Genomic DNA, 20,962 nt, shown 5'->3' with positions numbered 1-20,962 from the left:
CTTCTATCAGCCTGTCACTCACTGCCCCCACCCTCACTCATTTTCATCAGGCTGGGACGGTGGGGGAGGGGGAGTCAAGGTGTGGGAGGGTGTGAGGGCTCCAGTTGGGAGGGCAGGCTCTGGGGTGGGGCCTCAAGGCTAGAGCAGGGCATTGGGATGCAGGCTCTGGAGTGGGCCAAGGATGAGGGGACTCTGCGTGTGTGTGTGTGGGAAAGGGGGGGGCGCGAAGCTGCAGCCAAGGCATTCAGTGTGTGGGAGGCAGCTCCCGGCTGAGTCAGAGGTTGCTGTGTGAGAGGGGGAATGGGCTCTGGGTGAGGGGGCCAGAAATTAGGGGTTCAGGGTATGGAAAGAGGCTCTGGGCTGGGGATAGGCGTTAAGGTGTGGGACAGGAAGCGGGCTCTGCAAGGGAGTTTGGGTGCAGGAGAAGCCTCAGGAGGGAGTGAGGGCTCTGGGGAGGGAGTGCGGGGTAGAGCCTCCAGAAAAGAGTTTGGATGTGAGAGGGGGCTCAGAGCTGGGGCAGAGTAGTAAGAAGGGGTGAGAAGTTCCTACCTCGGTGGGCTCCCTGGAAGCTACAACTTGTCCCTCGATTCCTAGGCAGAGGCGTGATGAGGCAGCTCTGTGTGCTGCCTCTGCCAACAAGTGCCACCACTGGAGCTTCAATTGACTGTAACTGGTGTCCAATGGAAGTTGCAGAGTCAGCGCTTTGGGTGGGAGCATTGTGTGGATCCCCTCAGCTGCCTCTGTACCTCAGAGCCAGAGGAACACGTTGCTGCTTCTGGGGAGTTGTGTGGAGTCAGGTAGGGAGCCTGCCAGCCCTGCACCAACCAGACTTTTAACAGCCTGGTCAGCAATGCTGACTGGAGTCACCAGGGTCTCTTTTTGACTGGGTGTTCCAACTGAAAACTGGACACCTGGCAGCCCAAAGGTCTGGAGCCTGAGTCCATAAGAAGTTTTGGGGTAAGGAGAGAAAAAAAAAAAGACACAGTTGGAGAATAATGGATGCTGGGAGCAGAATGCAGTGGAAGTCTTTTATTCAAATGAAACTATAAACATGTTAAACATTTAAGTGTGGAAGACTTTAATGTGGTTAAGTCTCTATACGTCGTTTGCATCTTTGTCTTTTCTGAAACTTCTCCATGTACCTTAATCTTCTGCACAATGACATGGAAAGTAAGGATTGATTCATTTCTGGTGAAGTTAGAACATACTGACAAATCAAATATACAATGGTAAAGCAGATTATTATATTTATGTTTGCCACCCTCCAGGATTGGCCTAGGAATTAGATGAAACTTTAAAGATTGTCGTGACAAAATCTCCAGGAAAACATCCAACCAAAATTGGCTACCCTAATTATATTTTAAGTGATAGGTTCAAATCTGGATTTGGGAGCTGACTCCAAGAAAAGCATATGCTGATCATCTGAAATTCTTTCTGTAGTTCTATACTTGGCCTCCAAGGGTAGGGATGTTAAATTGCATGTAATTGAATAGTTGTGTAACCACACCAAATTTTAACAGTTACATGACTATTCAATAGATTCTGGAGGCAGGGCCAAGAGCCAGTGAGCTCCCACCCCCACTCGCAGGGTGGCAGGCAGGAGCTGGTCTGCGAACGAAGCTGGTTTAAAAACTGGCTTCCTGCACAGACCAGCTCCCACCTGCTTCTCTGCACTGCTGTCTCTGATACAGAGGCAGCAGTGCCGGGTGGCAACAACCTCTGTCTGCAGGGAGCTCAGCGCCCCCCCACAGACAGGAGCTGCTGCTGCAGAGCAGCCCCTTTCTGTAGTGAGCAGGGCCTGCCACAGACAGAGGCTGCTTCATGGCAGCCTCCCCTGCATGCCCTCTCCCCTACCCCACTGCTGATAGAGGCAGCAGTGCAGGGGAGGCGGCACCATGAAGCCAGCGCTGTGTGGAGCTGGCTTTTAAGCTGGCTTCCGCCTTGCCCCCCCCACAGCCTGTAGAAGGCAGCAATGCAGGGGACAAGTGGGTCTGTGGAGCCAGGACAGATGGAGAGCCGGTTTAAAAGTGAGCTCCCGGTGCCTTTCAGCTCCCACCTGCCCCCCTCACCCTCCATGCTGCTGCTTCTTTCTGAGGCAGCAAGGGGAGAAGGATGTGTGTAGTTGACAGCATAAACCCAGGTTTATCGGTTATTCGTGTAGTCGTCAATTCGTTGACATCCCTACTATCTGGGCAACCATCCTCACTCTTCAAACTGGGTGCATCAATCAAACCAGGAGGAAGCAGATTGGGTTGCAAGGATGATGCTCTTTTTGCCATGTAGGGTTTTTTTTGGGGGGGGGGGGACTTGTCAAGAGCTCATCTTGCTGGCATTACTTTCAATATCCAAGGCAATGTAGTTATGTACATGTGCAACATCTAAAGCCATGTGTTCTTTCTTCTGCCAGCCGCCTGCACCATTTCCAAGGCCTTCCTCTGAATCTGTTGAAGAGCGCCACATTAATCCTCATTTCCCCTTTTCCTAGGGAGGCCTCTTTGGCTGTGGTCAGGCGCCATAACCCCCTGCGGCAGCGCCGCCTCCCTGGGTCACCCCGCGGGGAAGCGCCTCGAGCGGGGCCACAGGCCCGTCGTGCCCCTGGGGAGGGCTGGGAAGCGGCCGCCCGGCTGCAGGGGCCCAGTCCCCAGCCGCCCGCAGGGTCTGACGGCCAAGGTCAGGCGGAGGCCAGAGCGGCGTCGTGCGGGGGGACACCGGGGCAGGGCCTCAGGCGGGACTCCCGGCAGCCCCCGCTCGGCCAGGGCTCGCGGGCCGGGGACAGAGCCCGCAGCCGGCCGCGTGAGGCAGGCGCGGAGCCCGGGTATGGCGGGCGGGGGGGTTCGCGGGGGCTCAGCCACGCCCCTCCCCCCCGCAGTGAGGGGCCGGGGTCTGCCCCGCCTCGAGCCCCCCCGAGGCGGGGCGGCGGTTGGAGGGTGCCGCCATCCCCCTCCCGGCGGGGGGGCCCGAGCCCCTCTCCGCCCCACAATGCAGTGCGCGGCGCGGCTGACATGGCGGCCGGGCCGGACTGAGCCGCTCGCGTCGGGGCCTCCAGCAACCGGAGCCGGGCATGGGGGGGGCGCAGCCTCGGCGGCCCTAGGGCAGCAGCCAGGTACCGGGCTCGGGGCGCAGGGGAGGCTCTAGGGAGCCCCGAGGCCTTCAAAGGCGGCCGCTGCTCCCTTCCCTGTGTCTGGGCTCTGCCCGGGGCGGCGGCTCCTGGGGACCCTCTGCCCCGGGGCCTTCTCCCTTTTCCACCCGCTGGGGGCTCCCTCCTACCTGGCACGAACCCTTCGGCGCTCTGCTCCCGGCGCCGGGCCGGCCGCTGCTGCGGAGACCCCGCACTTCCCTCCCGTCTTCTGGCCCTTCCCGCTGGCGGGGGAGGGGTCACGCTGCTGTAAATCTCTCTGGAGGGGGCTGGGGCGGCCCTAAATGGCCCCTGGGGGGTTGGAGTTTGGGGCGGGCCTGCCGTGGAGGGGCTGGTGTGATAGACAGGCACGCAGCCCCCTCTGCCTTTTCTCAGTCCTCTTCATCATAGTCTGTGTGTGTGTGTGTGGGGGGGGGGGTTAATGGCTGGCCAGACCAGAACCGTAGCCTCATTCTATAGCTAGGGCAGCTGAGGTGAAGCCATTTGCCAAGGTCACACCGGAAGTGCATGTCAGCTCTACAGTGCAACAGAATCTAGCTGCCAATAGCCACGGTGCTATACTTCATGTTTATTAATATATTACTCTTTCACAAACATCTTTTCCAATGATTATTTTCCCTCTTACTTGACCTAAATGTAGGAGTAACAGAATTGTTCATGTTTCACGTTGCTTAAGAAGACTCCCTCCCCTCCCCTGTTAGCCATGCTTCCTTGGTTAGATCTTGTTCAGAGAAAAGGCGGAGTGCTTCAGTTGAGTGTGCTTAGCATGACAGAATCGCCTTGCTAGCATTTTTGAAGCTGAGTTAGCTGTCCATGTTACAGTCTGGGTTTCTCCCCTAGACTGTAATCCAGCCAGCAAACACAACTTGACATTTATAAGCCTGTATCTATCTTAACATGACTTTTAGTTGTGTTTAACTCACTTGAAACACACACTTTTGCTGATTGAGTCAGGGCTTTCTTGTTTTTAATCTTCTTTGTAATTTGTGACTTTGATGTTACATTGGGAAGATCAGCTATTGGGAACACGCTATTTGTGGTTTGTAAATTGACACAATTCTATGCTTCTTAGCCATTTACTTTGTTTTTTAATTAGTTTAGGGTTTCCCAGTTATCCTCTAATATCCTAGGAATATTAGTGACAGCTACTGCACTCTGGTGCTACTTTTAAAGTTGACTCTCATTAGCTGTTTCTAAATCATGTACTAAAGTTTTGGGGGAAATGGAGTGGAAGCTGTCTTTCTTTCCTAGAGTATATAGGAGTGGTGATCAGCCGAGGGTCCATCAGAGTTCTGTGTGTGACCGTAAGACATTTTGTTTTCCTAACAGTATTGCTAAAGTGACATACTTGAACTGAGGTGCGTGCTGATTGCACACAACATTGATCGTGTGCTCCCTCTGCATCCAATCAAATCACTGCTATGATTCAGTTGGCACACCCTGCAAATTCCAGGCAAGCGCAGTTAGCAAAATTACCTTATCCTGAGAAACCAGCTTGGTTACTACAATCTTGTGGCCCACTGAGAAGGAGGGCCACTCGTGACACTCACTAGCCTGCATTGCCCATTGCAGGTATGTAGTCACCTGTCCTACAGGACCCCAATATTCCTTGCAAACTGTACATAGAGATTACTTTAGCTAATCTTTTCCTGCTCTTGTGTTGTATTACCACAAGGTACAAATGCAGATGAATGAATTCATTTACAATATATTGTAGAGTATTTATCAGTTGGCTTAAAATGTCAGGCTACTCTGAGCCTTCTTGTACAGATGTCTCAAAAAGTATCAGTAAACACTGAAGATAAGTTAAAACATGCAGCTGTAGACTTGTTTTCTGAATATAGAGTTAATCCTTATGCAGGGACAGTCACACTAAGGACAATATTCAATTATATTTAAACAGGGATTTAATAACCTTGCATGTGCTTTCTTCCTACTGATTTGGGTTCCTAAACAACATGAATTGGATCTGGGATTCCTCCCTTCTGTTTGACTCTACTGAGAAGTCTATAGTGTTTCTGATTTTCAGTGAGAGTTGTACATCTAAGTCCCATGAGTGCTTTTAATAATTCTGTCCTAAATCATAATGATCTAATTATTTCTGTTATAGGGGGTGACCCACCCAACCACAGAACTATGACTGAATCTTATCCAAACACATTAGCAATTTCATCTTCTGGAAAGTAATTACTTGATGGTACTGGTTCTGTCAAACCTGCCCCAGTATGAAAGTCCCCTTATAAAGGTGATTTTTGGAGGTGAAGTTATGGCTGCCCACTGCACATCTGAGTAGTCGTGGAGAAGGAACAGGAAGTCCTTTTCTCCAGCTGGTGTTCCTCCAAGACCTTTATAGCAAGCAGACATGATTTGTCTGTCTGCACTCTCACATGGAAGGAAAGTGCCTATAGTACTAAATTACACACAGGGTGTATCTGAATAGTCAGGAGACAAGATCATGATCTCATTCTCTCTGGAAAGAAAACTGCATTGAGATTTGTTTTGGGAAGTGTTTCAAAAGGGGAGCACAGTTTGCCAGTGAGTACATTTCCCTCCAATACCTCTGAACATAAAACACCTCTAGCCATCTCTTGTGAACTGGATATCCTCTACTCTGTGGCTCTGCCTGTAGAGTAATAATTTTGCTTTTTGTAGTCCCACTTTTATAAGCCAGTACAAAATTCTACACAGCTCGGAGCAGATCCTAATGTTTTCTAGGTATCAGAGTATTGACCTTTGGTATTTTTTTCTAAACTTAAAAGCTTTTCTCTATTATCTTTGACCCTGACCCAGTGAATGAACTGTAGAAAAGTTTAGCATAAATTACTCATAACACACAAATTAAAGTCCTGATCAGTGCAGCTGGCTCATGGACCTACTTGCAGGATCAAAGTCTAATATATTTCTCAATATTTATACTGCTTTTTACACATTACCAGTCAATGTACTGATACAGCCTAAACTATTAGTTGATGATAGTTGCAAACTCTGTTTAACTTTTGGATAATTCAATAATTTTCTTTTGAATTTTGCAATAGTATAATTTAAGTTATTGTACACTCTCCTTTGATGCTCCTGCGGGTAAATCCAGTTATTTATTCAGAATCACACATGCACAATTATATATACATGGTTTCTAATTAACCCCTCTTGGCTATGATGTTACAGCAAACTTATACTTGAGCTAATTTTGTCTGCTGATGAAATAAAATCAATTTCCATTATGAAATCAACTATCGTTTTCTGTTACAGTGAGTTGACACTAATAGCTGATATTCTGAAATGCAACCATTGTCAACCATTTTTTATAAAAGGCTTTTACCTCAGCCTGTTTTTTAAATCTAAATTTGGCAGTGATAGGTGGCTTCAAAATTTCTTTTTTGACTAAAGTGTTGGTTTGAGACTATCATCTATAGTTTGAAAGCAGAATTATAAGCTTGGTGTTATAGCAAAGTATTTGAACATATTCTCACTACAACTTTTCTACCATACAAATTCCTATGCCAAAAGCATGCCAACTGTTTATGGTTAATACTAAAGTAATGCATAGTTTGTGGAGTGCTTTGAAGACAAAATGCTGTTCTGTTTAAGCGGCATGATAGAATATATTCCTGTAACTTATAAAATATGTCCGTATTTTACTGGCATTATTACATTCCTACTTAGAACTTACTGGACCTGATCAAAGTCCACCAAAGTCAAGACGGTCCATTGATATTTCATAGAATCATAGAAAACAACTGGAAGGGACCTTGAGCGGTCATTGAGTCTAGTCTCCTGCCCCCATGGTAGGACCAAGCACTGCCAGATCATCCTTGACAGGTGTCTGTCTAACCTGCTATTAAATATCTCCAGTGATGAAGATTTCACAGACTCTCCTAGGCAGTTTATTCCACTGTTTAACCACCCTGATAGGCAGGAAGTTTTTCCTGATGTCCAACCTAAACCTCCCGTGCTGCGAATTAAGCCCATTGCTTCTTGTCCTATCCTCAGAGGCAAGGAGAACAATTTTTCTCCCTCCTCCTTATAACACCCTTTTTGAAAAGTGCTATCACATCCCCTCTCAGTCTTCTCTTTTCCAAACTAAGCAAGTCCAGTTCTTTCAATCTTCCCTCATAGGTTATGTTTTCTAGATTTTTAATAATTTTTGTTGCTCTTCTCTGGACCTTCTCCAATTTCTCCTAATCTTTCTTGAAATGTGCTCAGAACTTGGACACAATACTCCAGTTGAGGCCTAATCAGTGCAGCGTAGAGCAGAAGAATGACTTCTCATGTCTTGCCCACAACGCTCCTGTCAATGCATCCTAGAATCATGTTTGCTTTTTTTGCAACAGCGTCATCGCACTTTTGACTTCTGTTTAACTTGTAGTCCACTACGACCCCAAGTCCCTTTCTGCAGTACTCCTCCCTAGACAATCACTTTCCATTCTGTATTTGTGAAACTGATTGTTCCTTCCTAAGTGGAGTACTTTGCATTTGTCCTTATTAAACTTTATTCTGTTTTCCTCAGACCATTTCTCTGGTTTGTCCAGATCATTTTGAATCTTGACGCTATCCACCAAAGCCCTTGCAGCCGCTCCCCACTTGGCATCATCTGTAAACTTGATAATTGTACTCTGTGCCATCATCTAAATTATTCAAGAAGATATTGAACAGAACTGGCCCCACTTGTGGGCTCTGGATCAGACTCATCATGTTTTTACATCTGCATAGTACCTGTAGCAAGAGGAACTGTAACTAATGTTCACAACACCTCTATATGATGGGGAAGTAGTTAATTTTACAGGTGGTACAACTGAAACAGAGACTGTGATTTGCCCAGCTGCCATGAGAATTTTTATCAATGTAGGATTTAGGAGTCCCTGGCTCTTGGTCCAGTGCTAAACTCACGTGTCTCTGTCTGATTTGTTCTTGTTCACATTGGAAAAAAGTATGTCTTTGCAACTAAGAAACAACTTGTTGTAAGCATATTTTATAGAAGATGACTGCCCTATTTGCTTTCAAGATTTAAGGAAATAATGTTAATGCTTGTACCATATCTGTCTGCTAAATTTGGCATAACACAAAATTGTTTTATTCACATTGAGTAAGTGCCAATAGGCAGCTGTATAATGCACATATAAAGCATTTGATCCATGCTAAAAATTTCATGGAATATTTTCTGTCTGAGACTGAACTTGGAACAACACTGCTGAAAAGAACAAGGGGTTTGGTGGCATTTTAAAGACTAAATAATTAATTAGGGCATAAGCTTTGGTGAGATACAACTCAATTCTTCAGATGCTTGAAGAGAAAGTGCGACTGGACTAGTTTTTGCTAAAACAGACTAACATGGCTACCCTTCTGAAAACTGTTAAAAAGATTGCCCTCGGAAATAGGATTGTAACAGCATTAGAATCACAACTTCTTACTGGATTGGTTGTAATGGCAGTCTTACACATAACACAAAGGCAGCAGTTCAGGGTGGCAGGAACCAATTTCCGGGGTGGGAAGGGTGGGTCTGAGCTTCCGGAGCTGAGCTCCCTGCCTGCCTAGCTCCTAGTACACTTTAAATGCAGAGCCACAGTGTGAGTAGGTAGGTGGAGAGGCATAAGGATCTTTCGGAAAAAGGGGAAATTTTTAGCAGGCTGGCCAGCAGCCTGGGTTAGTCCTGGCTTGCAATGGGTCTGGGACCTATCCCTACTTCAGCTTTGCATTTAAAGCGGATTAGGAGCTGGGCTCAGTCCTGGTTCATGCTGAGTCCAGGACCTACTCCCACTGTAGCTCTGCATTTAGAGTGTGTTAGGAGCTAGGCAGGCAGGTAGCTCAGCTCAGCTCCAGCTTGTGCCAGGTCCAGGAGCTCAGACCCCTCCCACCCCAGAAATGGGTTCCTGCCACCCTGCGCTGCTGCCTCTGTATCAGAGTCAGCAGCATGGAGTGGGAATGGGCTCGTTGGGAATGAGGCTGGAGCGCACTGGATGCCGGCCCCACCCCTGGGCACTTTAGAATAGTCGAGTAACCGATAAGAATTCATGAGGGTATTCAACTATTCAGTTAACCGATATTTAACATCCCTAATAGAAAATGTACTGTAATTGTTGTCCCTCTGTATTTACATTCATTAACTAAAAAGTATCTATGTTCTGAGTTGATGGAGGGGGGTGGGTCCTGAAATATAAGGAGCTGCATTCACCAGTAGCTTCTGGAAGTTCTTTGAATTAAAAATCTCCTTAATTTTGATTTCATAACCTAATCCAAGTCTAATTATATGAATGGAAATTTAACTACTCTCAATTTGCTGGAGGATGTTGTGAAGACTAGGACTATAACAGGGTTTAAAAAAAACCTAGATAAATTTGTGAAGATGAGGTTCATCAATGGCTATTAGTCAGAATAGGTAGGAATGGCGTCCCTAGCTTCTGTTTGTCAGAAGCTGGAAATACATGACATAAGAGGGACCACTTGATGATTGCCTGTTCTGTTCACTCCCTCTGGGGCATCTGGCATTGGCCACTGTCAGAAGACAGGACACTGGGCTAGATGGACCTTTGTTCTGACCCAGTTTGGCCTTATGTAACTATGTTATAAGAAATACTTTCTTTGGCTGTCGTCATAAAGCATGATTAAAGCTTGAATGCTTTGTATATGCACCCAAGCACAAGTGTAGATCAAGGCCATATCCTTCTCCCATCAGAAGATCAAAAGTCTTTCCCCTCTCTCCCAATATATTGGTACAACAAAATAAGACATAAAATGTAAAGTTTTAAAAGGACAGTTAAAGATGGTTTAAATGCAAAATGTAACTCTTTTTTGGAGTGGGGTGAAAAGTTTTACAAAATTATAGAAGTATCTGCATGAAATTTAATACATCAGTAAAAAGAGATTTTCATACTGTTTGGTTTAAACATTTCTCTGTACTTTGAACGCTATATTTGCTAATACTGACAGCTGAGAATCAGGAAGTGAAACTTGCAAGCTGTCAAGAAACAAAAGTGAAAATGTCTAGTTCTTTCGTTGTGTGAGCCAAATTAATTGTAAAAATGGAGAAGAGGAAATTAGATTTCATATATTCTAGTCAATTATAGTAAAATAAACACTTCCAAATATACATGTTTTACCTTAGGGTAGACCCTGGAGCCTCTGACAGGTGATTGACTGATTTGGCTGGGAGGCTATCAAGTGTTCCTCCCTCTGCTGCTCACCTTGCACAGCAAACAGGAGGTTCCTCCAAGGCAGACCTCGGAGGAGCCTCCTGCTTGCTGTGCAGGGTGCGGGAGGCAGAGGAAAGGGATACTGATATCACTGTGTTTCCCCTCCCCCCCCAAGCTTGTACCCTGCCCCCATAGTAGGGATGTGAAATACCATTTAATTAACTGGTTATACAATTACATAAACACATTTTAACATTTCTAATCTACATATTTACCTCAATATTGCCACACATAGCAAACTCCCAAATGCCCTCACACATTCCAACCTCCTGCCCACACTTCTGGAGCCTCTCCCACACTCTGAACCCCTTGGCCCAAGACCAGCACTTGCACCCTCCTGCACCCCAACTATCTATCTGAAAGTGTGTGAGGATGGAATATAGTGAGAAGAGAGAGGCCTGGGGGAAGGAGGTAAGGCAAGAGTATTTGGATTTGAGATTAGATCCTAGATTGCACTTAAATTCAGAAAGTGATCTTGTGCTTAAAAAGGTTGGAGACCACTGCTGTTAGAAAATATACTCTTGAGAATGTGTTGCAACAGTGTAGGAAATTAAATTCCTGTAATAATTTGAACAAGAAGTTCCAAATGCATATCTGGCCTCATTAAATGGAACTCTGACAACAGTGCAGTTGCACTTGCTGAGCCTAAGCTGAATTTGGTCTCCGAAATATTCACCTTTTTGCAGCCTAGAAAATACCAAACCCACTTTTCTCTTATAATTGTTTCAGAGATTAAAAATTGCTGTACTTTGGCCATAACTAACTTATTTTGATTATAGTCTCTCTGTCAATATGCAATATTATTACAGCTCTCAAGTTCTTTATTGTGCTGTGAAGGTCAAGGTGTTTTAAATGTGAGGGGGGAAAGAACAGATTAAGAAAATCTTGATTTAATACAATTTAAGATAATTTTCTTGTCCCTCTTTCCTAACTACTGCAAGAAAATCTGTTTGAGTTTCAACTTAGTTAGGGACTCATGTTTTCGAGGAACTTGACCTAGATCACCAAGCCGGTTCCTTCTATTGGTCACAGAATAGCCTTTAGCTAGTATAAAATAGTGACTTTTGATTGCTATCTGTGTTGGATTTGAGGTGAAATTAGTCCATTATCAGTCCCTTGGGCCATCCAGTCACCATAACTAATAATAATGATTTCAATTAATTCAATTAAAACCTGGTAAATAGTGGCCTGCTAAGGTATGATCAGATTTACTTCCAATATTTCTAGTGCTAGCAGCTGTCTTGTTTTCAACTTTTTGTGATATTTTTCATTACTTTTGCAATGGCTTTATGAACAAAGGAGAAAAGAGAGGCAAACTTATAGTCCATATGAATATTTCACATGATGGTGGCCTTGCTCTACTCTAAAGATACAGCCCAAATTGCAGTTTCGGTAAAGTAAAGATAAATAAGCTCTCATCGCTATTTTGGAAAATCACTTTTATTTATGTGGAACCATGGCAATTGATAGAAATAAGGCTTGACTTTTATTAAAAGCACAAGGCTCTGATCCATCGTGGTGTTGCAGTATTGATAAGCACTTTTCAATTATGTTGTTTAGAATATAAATTAAACTTCTCATCTCTGATTTTTGGTATTGATGTTGCTAGTAGTAACCAATATTAAGATCTGTTAAATATCCATGTATTATCAAGTTGTACTATAATTTACAGATTCTAATTCCAGTCAATCTATGTAACATCTACTGCAATGGTTTTTATCACTAGGAGAAAGTCTATAAATTCAGGTGTTTTTTTTTCAGGTGCCTGAAAGTCAGATACTGACTAGAATTAAAAGTGAAATTTTAATGCCCTGGGATGAGAAAAATGCAAAATAAATAAACCATAATAGTTTCAATTTTTAAAATTATTTGAGTTTTAATTTAAAGTCTTTTTTTAACATAAGAGATTTTTAAAGAATAGAATACATTTATTTTAACCTGACATGGTCCATTTAACAGATATAATACTTTTGCTAGTCATTATAGCAATGCCTTGTGTCTGATCATCACTTGGCAGGCACCAGAACAGTTTTGGCATATTAGCAAGGTTCCCAGTTCCAGTTTGGATTTGCTGTCTGCATATTATCTCAGCTAAGACTCAAAATGGGAATCTATTCAGAGAGCCAAAAGGGAGAGAGCAAATAGGAATTCCATTAAACTCTCTGTGGCTGGAAGCTTTGGTGTGTATATACCAATTAGTGGTCTGTGGGCTGTATGTAGGCAGTTTGTCAAAGTTATCTGTTGGCAAGCTGCCAGACCCAGTATTTACCTGAGTGTCTACAGGTCTGGCTGCTCATAGCTTCTGTTGACTGCGGTTTGCCATTCCTGGCCAATGGGAGCTGCAGGAAATGGCACAGCCCAGGTAGTATTTTACATCTGTTACTCTGGAGAGAAAGATTTTGTATATAAAAATATTAGTTCCAAAGCCAATGAGAATCACATTTATTGTCTTGTGTTTTTGATTACTGGGCAAAGAGCTAGATTTAGATTGAAGTATAAAAACACTTTAATAGCTCGTGATTGTAATATCAGTTCAGTATATTTAAGTGATAATCTTTTTTGCCTGTGAACTGGAATGAATTTGGTAATCTGTAGGTTATTTCTGTGTTAATTTTGTATGGCTTTATGTAAAACTGAAGTTATTGACTACTGAGTCTTAACTTGACAAGACCAACTTTGTACCTTTATTCTTTTTATTTTTTTAAACTAAATGCTGTAACATAACCAATTGAAAACAGTGTAAATAGGCATTTTTGTTTATTGAGAAAGTTATAGCTGACATATTGGACATTTATTGTTCTCTTTGCTCTTGAAAAGGCAAAATATACAATAAATTAAAACTACTGCACTTGTTTTATAGATTTAGACCCAAAATAGAGTGTGATGGTGGATTTTTAAAACTTTAATATAAATATAGATTTTTTTTTATTACAAAATCTTCTCATATGGAATTTAAATGTTCTCCTAAGGTGTTTTGCTAGTCAAACAAAACAAATTAATGAGCCAGAAAGTAAAATTGATCAGTCTATCTTCCAGCTTAGAAAAAATGCTCAAAATAAAATATCATAAGTGGCTAATAGAAAATTAGCATTTTATATGTTCTTTGTAGATAATCTCAGGTTTTATAACATATATAGGGAAATCTGGTTTTTACAAATATACAATTTTAACCTGATCTTTCCACTGTATATTTTTTACATTAAGTTTTGTGTGAATTGCAATGTAGTAAAAACTAGTCGCTTGAAATTAATTACCATTTAGTCTGTGTCATGTTAATTTCTATGATTTTCAGTGTTTCCATTTCCCCCCCATAGAACAGTATGGGTATCTGTTTTGATGATTGAGTAAGCACCTGTAAATTCCTGTGGTTGCTACCCACAATATGTAACATAGTGGTTAAAATGTCAGCTTTATGGTTCACATTCAAATATTGCTGGAGTTACATACATATTTAATTGTCCTTTTTCCTTCATATAATGGATCACTCCATTCTTGGCATATCAAAATTATTTAGACATTTTAATTAGTGCCTATCATAGATCCATCTCCTTGTCTCACATTAACAGAAATAGTTACAAAAAAGTTGAATCCTACTGCTTATCAGTCTTCCCATTTTCTGTTAAATTAAATTGAAAATCTGGTCAAATAATCTCTGTACCTCAGGATTGAGTGCTCAGTCCCCTGCTCAAGTAATAAGGGTTCAAAGGGATTTAGCTAGACTGATTAGATTAGCTAAACTTGATTAGACAGCTCTAGTGGTTGAAGAAGCAACATATAATATAAATTAATATATTTGTCATGACAATTTGTCTGAATAGTTTGTTGAAAATCTTATTAGACTAGATTGCCTGTTTTTAATATTCCCATTAACTAGTTTTTCTCATGGCAGTTGTAGATAACCTTAATTGTTACTGATTTTCTAAAGCCAAAAGAAGAGGGGATGGTATCAGAACACAAATATTCAATATATAACACCACAACAACAATGTAGAAAAGAGAGAAAACAGACCTGGTGACAGTTTAACACTATGAAGGGAGGGATAGCTCGTGGTTTGAGCATTGGCCTGCTAAACCCAGAGTTGTGAGTTCAATCCTTGTGGAGGCCATTTGGGGCAAAAATTTGTCAGGGATGGTACTAGGTCCTGCTGTGAAGGCAGGGGACTGGACTTGATGACCTTTCAAGGTCCCTTCCAGTTCTAGGAGATAGGCAATCTCCATTAATTTAATTTATGAGAGAGTTTTCTTGCTGCCATTTTTGTCTCTTCCTTTCCCCTCTTAGAAAAATATTCTTGATTCTTTATTTTACTTTAAGAATAATATATATTTTATTGTTGAAAACTTTTTTATAAGTACTTATTCCTTTCATCATAATTCAATTAAATATGTTTTCGTACTCCTTAGAGAGAGGCCTGTTAATATATATTTTCTTAGAGTTTTGATACTGTTCCTGTCTTATTTTTAAATGCTTATTATTACTTTTCTCAACAGACAATCAGCCAGATTCTGTGCCCAAACAGTGGATTTAAATCAACATCAACTGGAGAATTGCATTTAAAGTAATAGCAAGTGACAGAAGAAGCAGGTCTTCACTATAATGGAAGAGGCCAGGAGCTCAAAAAATGGAAATCATGACCCAAGAAAGTCTACCCGTGCTGTCTGTGAAGAAGGCAAAGCATGCAGAGTTATAAACAATCAGAATTACAAACACAATAGAAATGATAAATCTGTAAAAGATGTTGGGAGAAGTTCTCCAAGTGGGAGCAGTAGCAAAAAGAGTAAACAAAATGATGCTTGTTCTGAAAAATCAGGAGAAAATAAATCATGTAAAGTAAATAGTTGTATTTCTGGATCTAAAGATGTGGGGTCAAACCTTCAAGATCGAAGTCATGGCAAAACAAAAAAAATACCTAATTTACCAGCAGCTGTAGAAAACCTGAAACAGACAAAAGTTCAGCAGACAGAGGAAAACTCTCCAAGCTCCCATATTTCTGGGAATGGAGTCAGCATAGAAATTTTACCAGCTACACAAAGAGGGAAATCTGTGTTGGAAAATCCACCAGGAGTTCATATGTCAAAAGTAAGCCCAGATCAGACTGGTGACTCTGGTAAGATCGTTTCAGATCAAAGAACAATGGAGCACAAGTCTGATGATTTCAGTGAGTATTAAAACAAACTACTTCATTCAGGTTTCTTTGAGAGATTGTTAACAATTTGAAATTGTTCCGAAGGGTTTTTGCTCTGCAAGTCTTCTCAGGTACGTGCTGAAAATCATCATGCACGGTTACAAAGAGAGTATTGTGAAAATAGGCCCTTTTTCACTTGGAGAATAAACATCATAAGGATAGCATTTAACTAAATTTCTTTTCTGTGTTGTTTAAAAATTATTATGCAGTATTTTAAATTTATTTAGAGCCGCATTTTAAGTGATTGTCAATTTAAGTCTGTTTTATTAGTTTAGAAAATATAAACACAGAAATCTTCAAAATATCATGGTCTCTTATCTAGAGGCCTCTTTGTAATACTGTTTTTAAAGCGCAAAAAAAATTAGCTAAATCCAAGTTTAAGAAAACTTTCCTGTAAGCATGAAGGCATATATATACTTGCCTTTTACCTGTTCGCTATGCTATTTTTGTTCTCTAATAGGCTTCAGAAGGTGCTATGACTGATGACTTCCTTAGTTTAGATACTGCCAGCAGCCACACTTGTGAAACCTTATATTTAAGTCTCCTTCTATTTCAGAATGTAATACACACATCACAGTTCATTTCCTTCTTAGTTAACCCCTTCAGGAATTTTCAAACTGTGTCAAAATTGGCTTTTAATTGAAAAAATAATGGTTCACGAACCACTTGATATTATTAAGACCTTCTCTTTTGTTTATGGTTATACTACATCCCTGTGGTAACTATAACAAATGCTGATGTGGAAATGTAATATTAGTAAAGTATTTAATGTGTTTATAACAGTCTTAACAAAATTTAGCAGCAGGAACAAGTTTGGAAAACCAGTACTATGTGACCATCAAGTTGTATGTAGAACATCAGCAAATGCTGCATGGACCACCAGTCATCCACAGACTGTACTTTGTAAATTTCATAGTTATCTGATTCCTGTCTCTTTTCTGTAGGCTAGCTATCTCAATGCCATCTTTTTCTTACTCTCGTAAGATCTGATTGATTTTGGCAACACTCCCACTGAAGTAGTCTGTGCTCATAAGAGTAATATACATGAGATGGTTGTGTACATTAACCAACTATGTTCAGATTGTAGTCTTCAGGAGAAATTCTTATTTCAAACTCTTATATATTTATAAATGAGAACATTCCAGTACGCATGGTTGCTGTGAACCATAGAATGTTAAGGTGTCACAGAACATAAGTATGTTCTTAACATCATACCTACTTAGTAAGTGGGTGTAGTTGAAATGCCTACATAGTAGCCTTGTAAAACATTTGTATGTGAGTTTATTTAAAGTGGCTTTCTGGTAGTTTTCTTGACTAAACATGAAATGCAACATCTTCCAATTTTGTGGCACATCATTCCCTGTATGCCACATACTGTATATATTCAAAACAAAAAGATGATCCCTGCCCAAAAATGTTTACTTTCTACAAAATATATTTTCCCCCAAAACACTTAAACAACACTGATATCTTAATTTTTTCTTTTCTTTGCTAGAGCCCTTGTATTCAAATGCTTGGCTCTTTAATGTCTTTAAAGGGTTGGCACAATGAGTAGTAATGTCTCATTGGAAGGAATTGTATATTAAGAGCATTGAAGAGATTCTGATGTAATCTTTTCTCCACAGACATTCAAAGTTACACTTATATTGTTGTTTATGATATTTTCCATTTGATTCCCATTGCAGTCACTGGGAGCCACGTAACTAAAGCCCTGTGTGATACTAATTAAAATGTATTGGTGAATGTTCTCCTAGTTAGTCCACAGAATTGACTCTTGTGTGAAAGCACCTACAGATTACCTTATGTTGTTTCTTCCTCCTCCCCATTTTTAAAAAAGTTGTTCTGGAAATCAGTAAGTGCCAACTTCTTTCTTCAGGCAAAATGAAGAATCCTGACTCAACTAAAGAACATAATTTGGAGACCGAGTATTTAGAAAACACTGCTGTGATTGATGAATCTACTCTGACAGCAGAACAGCAGTTAGGCTTGAAACAAGCAGAAGAGCGACTTGAAAGAGATTATATCTCCCGACTAGAAAAAGTAGGTTGTGATATTCTCATTCCTTTTTGTTTGTTTTGTTTTGTTTTGTTAATGGAGAAGGGAAATTCTAAAGCAATACCCAAATCAGTATAAGGGTATTTTAAAAAAACAAACCCAAAACCAAAATAGTTAAAAAAAAAAAAAAAAACCCAAAATGATTCCTTGTGCTTTTGAAGTGTATTCAGAAGATTTTTTTTGTCTGCTTCAGTATTGAGGGGATCCTTCACCCTCCCCTAGAACTAGTTGGATGAGTCCCAGCAGATTAATATTTGGCTTCATCTTGTTAGGTTTCTTCCTCAGACAAATGAAATAAAGGCTCAGCATATTATACTGATAAAAGCAAAATGATCGTGTTATTTTCATTAACATTTTAATCAGAAAATATTACAAGTATTCAAAAGATATCAAGTTTTTGTGAAAATACAAAAAAAATTCAGAGCAAACTTTTGCCTAGAATTAGGAAAAATTATGTTCCCCCTGTAGGATATCAAATTTGGTTTAAATCCTTCTTTAGTAGTGTTTTAAAATGACTGTTTCCTGTATCCCATGTATCCTGTAACCATGTTTTCTGTATCACCATGTTATTAGAACAGCTGACATTTCCAACATACTTTGTTGATTTATCACATATATACATGTTAGAATGGAGGGAGGAAAATTAGAGCCCTGTGTTGATACAATATTTTGTATCTGCAAAAAAATGAGCTGCGAATATCCACATCTGCTGATGCGGTACCTGCAGATATAAAGCAGACACAACATTTATAGGTCTCTACGGATAGTAATACATATTATTTTAAATTACAAAAGATGGCAGAAATAGTTAAGTGCTGAAAAGGGAGTATGTGGGAAAGTCTCTTTCACCTCATGTCCTATGGGAATAATCTAACCCACAAACATCTTCTGAAGTTTCATTAATTAATATTTGTAAAATACTTTGACATGAAAAGTACTGTATAAGTGATAACTACTGTTAAGTTTTCAACTGTGTCGATAATAAAGACAGTGGAAGTAGCTGATAGTGGACTATTGGCAGAACTATTTAAGACTGTTTTTAAAATAAAGGTGGCCTTTTTTTCAGCGCGCCCCAGAATATGCCAACTGCCAGTATCTATGCAAACTCTGCTTGGTTCACATTGAAAATATCCAGGGAGCTCACAAGCACATTAAAGAAAAACGGCATAAGAAAAATATAATGGTGAGTTATAGAAGACTTTTCAATCTGTGGTAAAAGATGTACATTTGCTTTTGTAGTAAGAATTTCAGGTTACTTTTTGATTCTGTGACTCAGATATATCAAAACTAAAAAAAAGTAATTTGTTGTGAGATTAATGCCAGATAAGTATTTTGTAACAATATATTCCAACTTATTAATCTTTTTTATGATGTACTTTACAGTACGTAATACTATTTGAACTGAAAAATACAGAATGTGGAATACTTAGGTGATTCAGAAGTGTCTAATTCATCTTCTGATACTTGGAGATAAATTTTTTGAAAGTGTTCGTTCTTACACGTCCTAGCTGTAAAAAACAGAACTTCTGTGGGGTATATTTCTCTATTCGCCAGCTGGTGTGGCCCATTAGAATGTTGCCTATAAAAATAGCAATAATTCTTTCAGAAGCCTTTCTAAGATGTCTGTCTCTGAAATATCTAAATGACATAACATTTTTAAAAAGTTCTTTGTAATCCTTGAAGAGAAGGAATCTGTTCTTCTCTTGTCTTTTACCTACTCTTTGGTTCGGCAACATCTGTGGTCTGGTATGTTTACAATTACCAGTCCTGGCTCTCAGTGTTTTGTGTTATTTAGCTCCAATTTGCCCCTAACCTAAATGTTTCTAAGAGCTCGCTAAGCAGTGTATGTGTTGGTAATGTTGCTAGACAATATTATCCTCCAGTTTGGCAAATTCTCTGGTTCAGCACCATCAGGTCCCGAAGATGCCATCATTCATGAGATCTCTGCTGAATATAACTGCACAGAAAGGGGAAGTCCTTGAGATAGACTGGTCCTAGCCCACTTAGGTCTTTAAGGATAAGGACTGGGATCTTGTACTTCTCAGAACTGAACTGGCAATCTGTGTATACCACAAGTTTTGTTATGATGTGCTCTTTATTGGTCTGCTTCACTTAATCGGTGGGTTTGCATTTGCTGAGTTATCAGTAGTTTGTGGGTTGTTACTATTCTGGGTCAGACTAAAGCATAGTGTGTGGTAATATTCCAATCTTGAAGTGACAAAATTACAGATCCTTATTCTGCATTTGAGTCCAAAGGGATCTGCATCTAGCCAGGAAATGTGAAATAAGGTGTTTTTGGGCACTGTTGCTACATTGGTATATCTGAGTAGTAAAATTTTGATTAGGACCCCTAAGTTTCATATTGTCTTGATAACTGGAAAGGATACATCTTTGCTGGAAGGCAGAGTCATTTTTTTCTGATAGTTCTTTTAATAATCTCTGTTTGAATTGAATTGAGCCACTATTTTCATCCAGATCCCTCATACTGTGAGAGAGCTTGGAACACAGTGCTGTGTGGCTAAAGAAAAAAATGTAAAGCCGAGTTTCAGTTAGTAAGATGGTAAAAATTCACTGTTGCACATAACCGCCACAGCTGCCTTAAATACAAATTGACTCTGAAAGGTGATATTTTGAGCCCTTATTTTAGAAAGATAAAGCTTCTGGTGAAGACAGCAGCTTCCTAATGTTAACATGCATACTACTCTCAAAAACAGTTCTATGTGCGAAGTCATATAAGATGGTATATAGTTAAGCTGGGTTTGTTCATTTATATCTATGGGTTGATGAATTCTTATGAATTCACATGTACCTGGAGTTTTCCAAGTCAGATTAATCTCTCCCTATAACCATTTCCTACAATTTATTCCCATTACTTACTAAATACTCACATCTGTTCTTAGATATTTAGGCATTTTCTGCCACACAGGCACTTGAGCCATGCTCTTCTCTAGACATCCATTAGGAGTCTAGATGGTGCTTGGTCCTGCTGTGTGGGCAGGGGACTGGATTCGATGACCTCTTAAGGTCTCTTCCAGTTCCTGTATTCTATGATTATATGATTCTCTAGGTTCTAATCCTGGAATCATATACGATCCAAGACACTAGTTATCATCTGGAGAATGTTGAATGGCTGGGACTGACTTTTCCAGATGTCTTGCTATCAGTCATAAGTAACTCAAAATCTCATGAGTAATGCAAAATCACTAGAGCCTGGGGCTTGAGTGGTCAGTCTTAATGGAGGGCTCTGGACTCTGGAATTATCTTCCTTTTCCTAAATAACAGAATCTGAGTTTTGTGAATTTTTAAAACAATTCAAAAGAACATGGTGCATACGAAAGTTTGTTGTCCACCGTGTGCTTTTGTTTCTGGTTTGTTTTTTCAGTCTAGGCCCATAGTCAAGG

The 20,962-nt window shown here is 40.6% G+C and overlaps 1 protein-coding gene and 1 long non-coding RNA gene across 10 annotated transcripts in view; one reads left to right on the top strand and one right to left on the bottom strand.

The window, feature by feature from the left end:
• Window positions 1-1,014: 1,014 nt before the first annotated feature.
• On the bottom strand, window positions 1,015-3,522 carry LOC142830540 (uncharacterized). The gene is made up of 2 exons (XR_012905851.2): window positions 3,268-3,522; window positions 1,015-2,441 (listed from the first exon to the last, which is right to left on the bottom strand). It is a non-coding gene; the product is annotated as an uncharacterized LOC142830540 (long non-coding RNA).
• Window positions 2,539-20,962, top strand: part of TUT4 (terminal uridylyl transferase 4) — an 86,644-nt gene continuing 68,220 nt past the window's right edge. For 5 of the 9 annotated variants that reach the window (XM_075935980.2, XM_075935979.2, XM_075935975.2 and 2 more), the window contains exons 1-4: window positions 2,948-3,103; window positions 14,812-15,479; window positions 17,383-17,546; window positions 18,628-18,744. In XM_075935980.2, the coding sequence (XP_075792095.2) occupies window positions 14,918-15,479; window positions 17,383-17,546; window positions 18,628-18,744 (843 nt within the window). In that variant the 5' untranslated portion in view covers window positions 2,948-3,103; window positions 14,812-14,917. Of the gene's footprint in view, window positions 2,671-2,793; window positions 2,816-2,947; window positions 3,104-3,616; window positions 4,709-14,811; window positions 15,480-17,382; window positions 17,547-18,627; window positions 18,745-20,962 lie in introns of those variants that run through there. The other 4 variants (XM_089780416.1, XM_089780417.1, XM_089780418.1 and 1 more) reach the window with 4 other exon arrangements.

The sequence above is a fragment of the Pelodiscus sinensis genome, chromosome 9, assembly GCF_052426305.1.
Source record: "Pelodiscus sinensis isolate ZL-2025 chromosome 9, ASM5242630v1, whole genome shotgun sequence".
In the NCBI taxonomy this organism is placed as follows: domain Eukaryota; kingdom Metazoa; phylum Chordata; order Testudines; family Trionychidae; genus Pelodiscus; species Pelodiscus sinensis.
The sequence above is the reverse complement of the archived record's forward strand: the minus strand, read 5'-3'. Positions and strand labels throughout refer to the sequence as shown.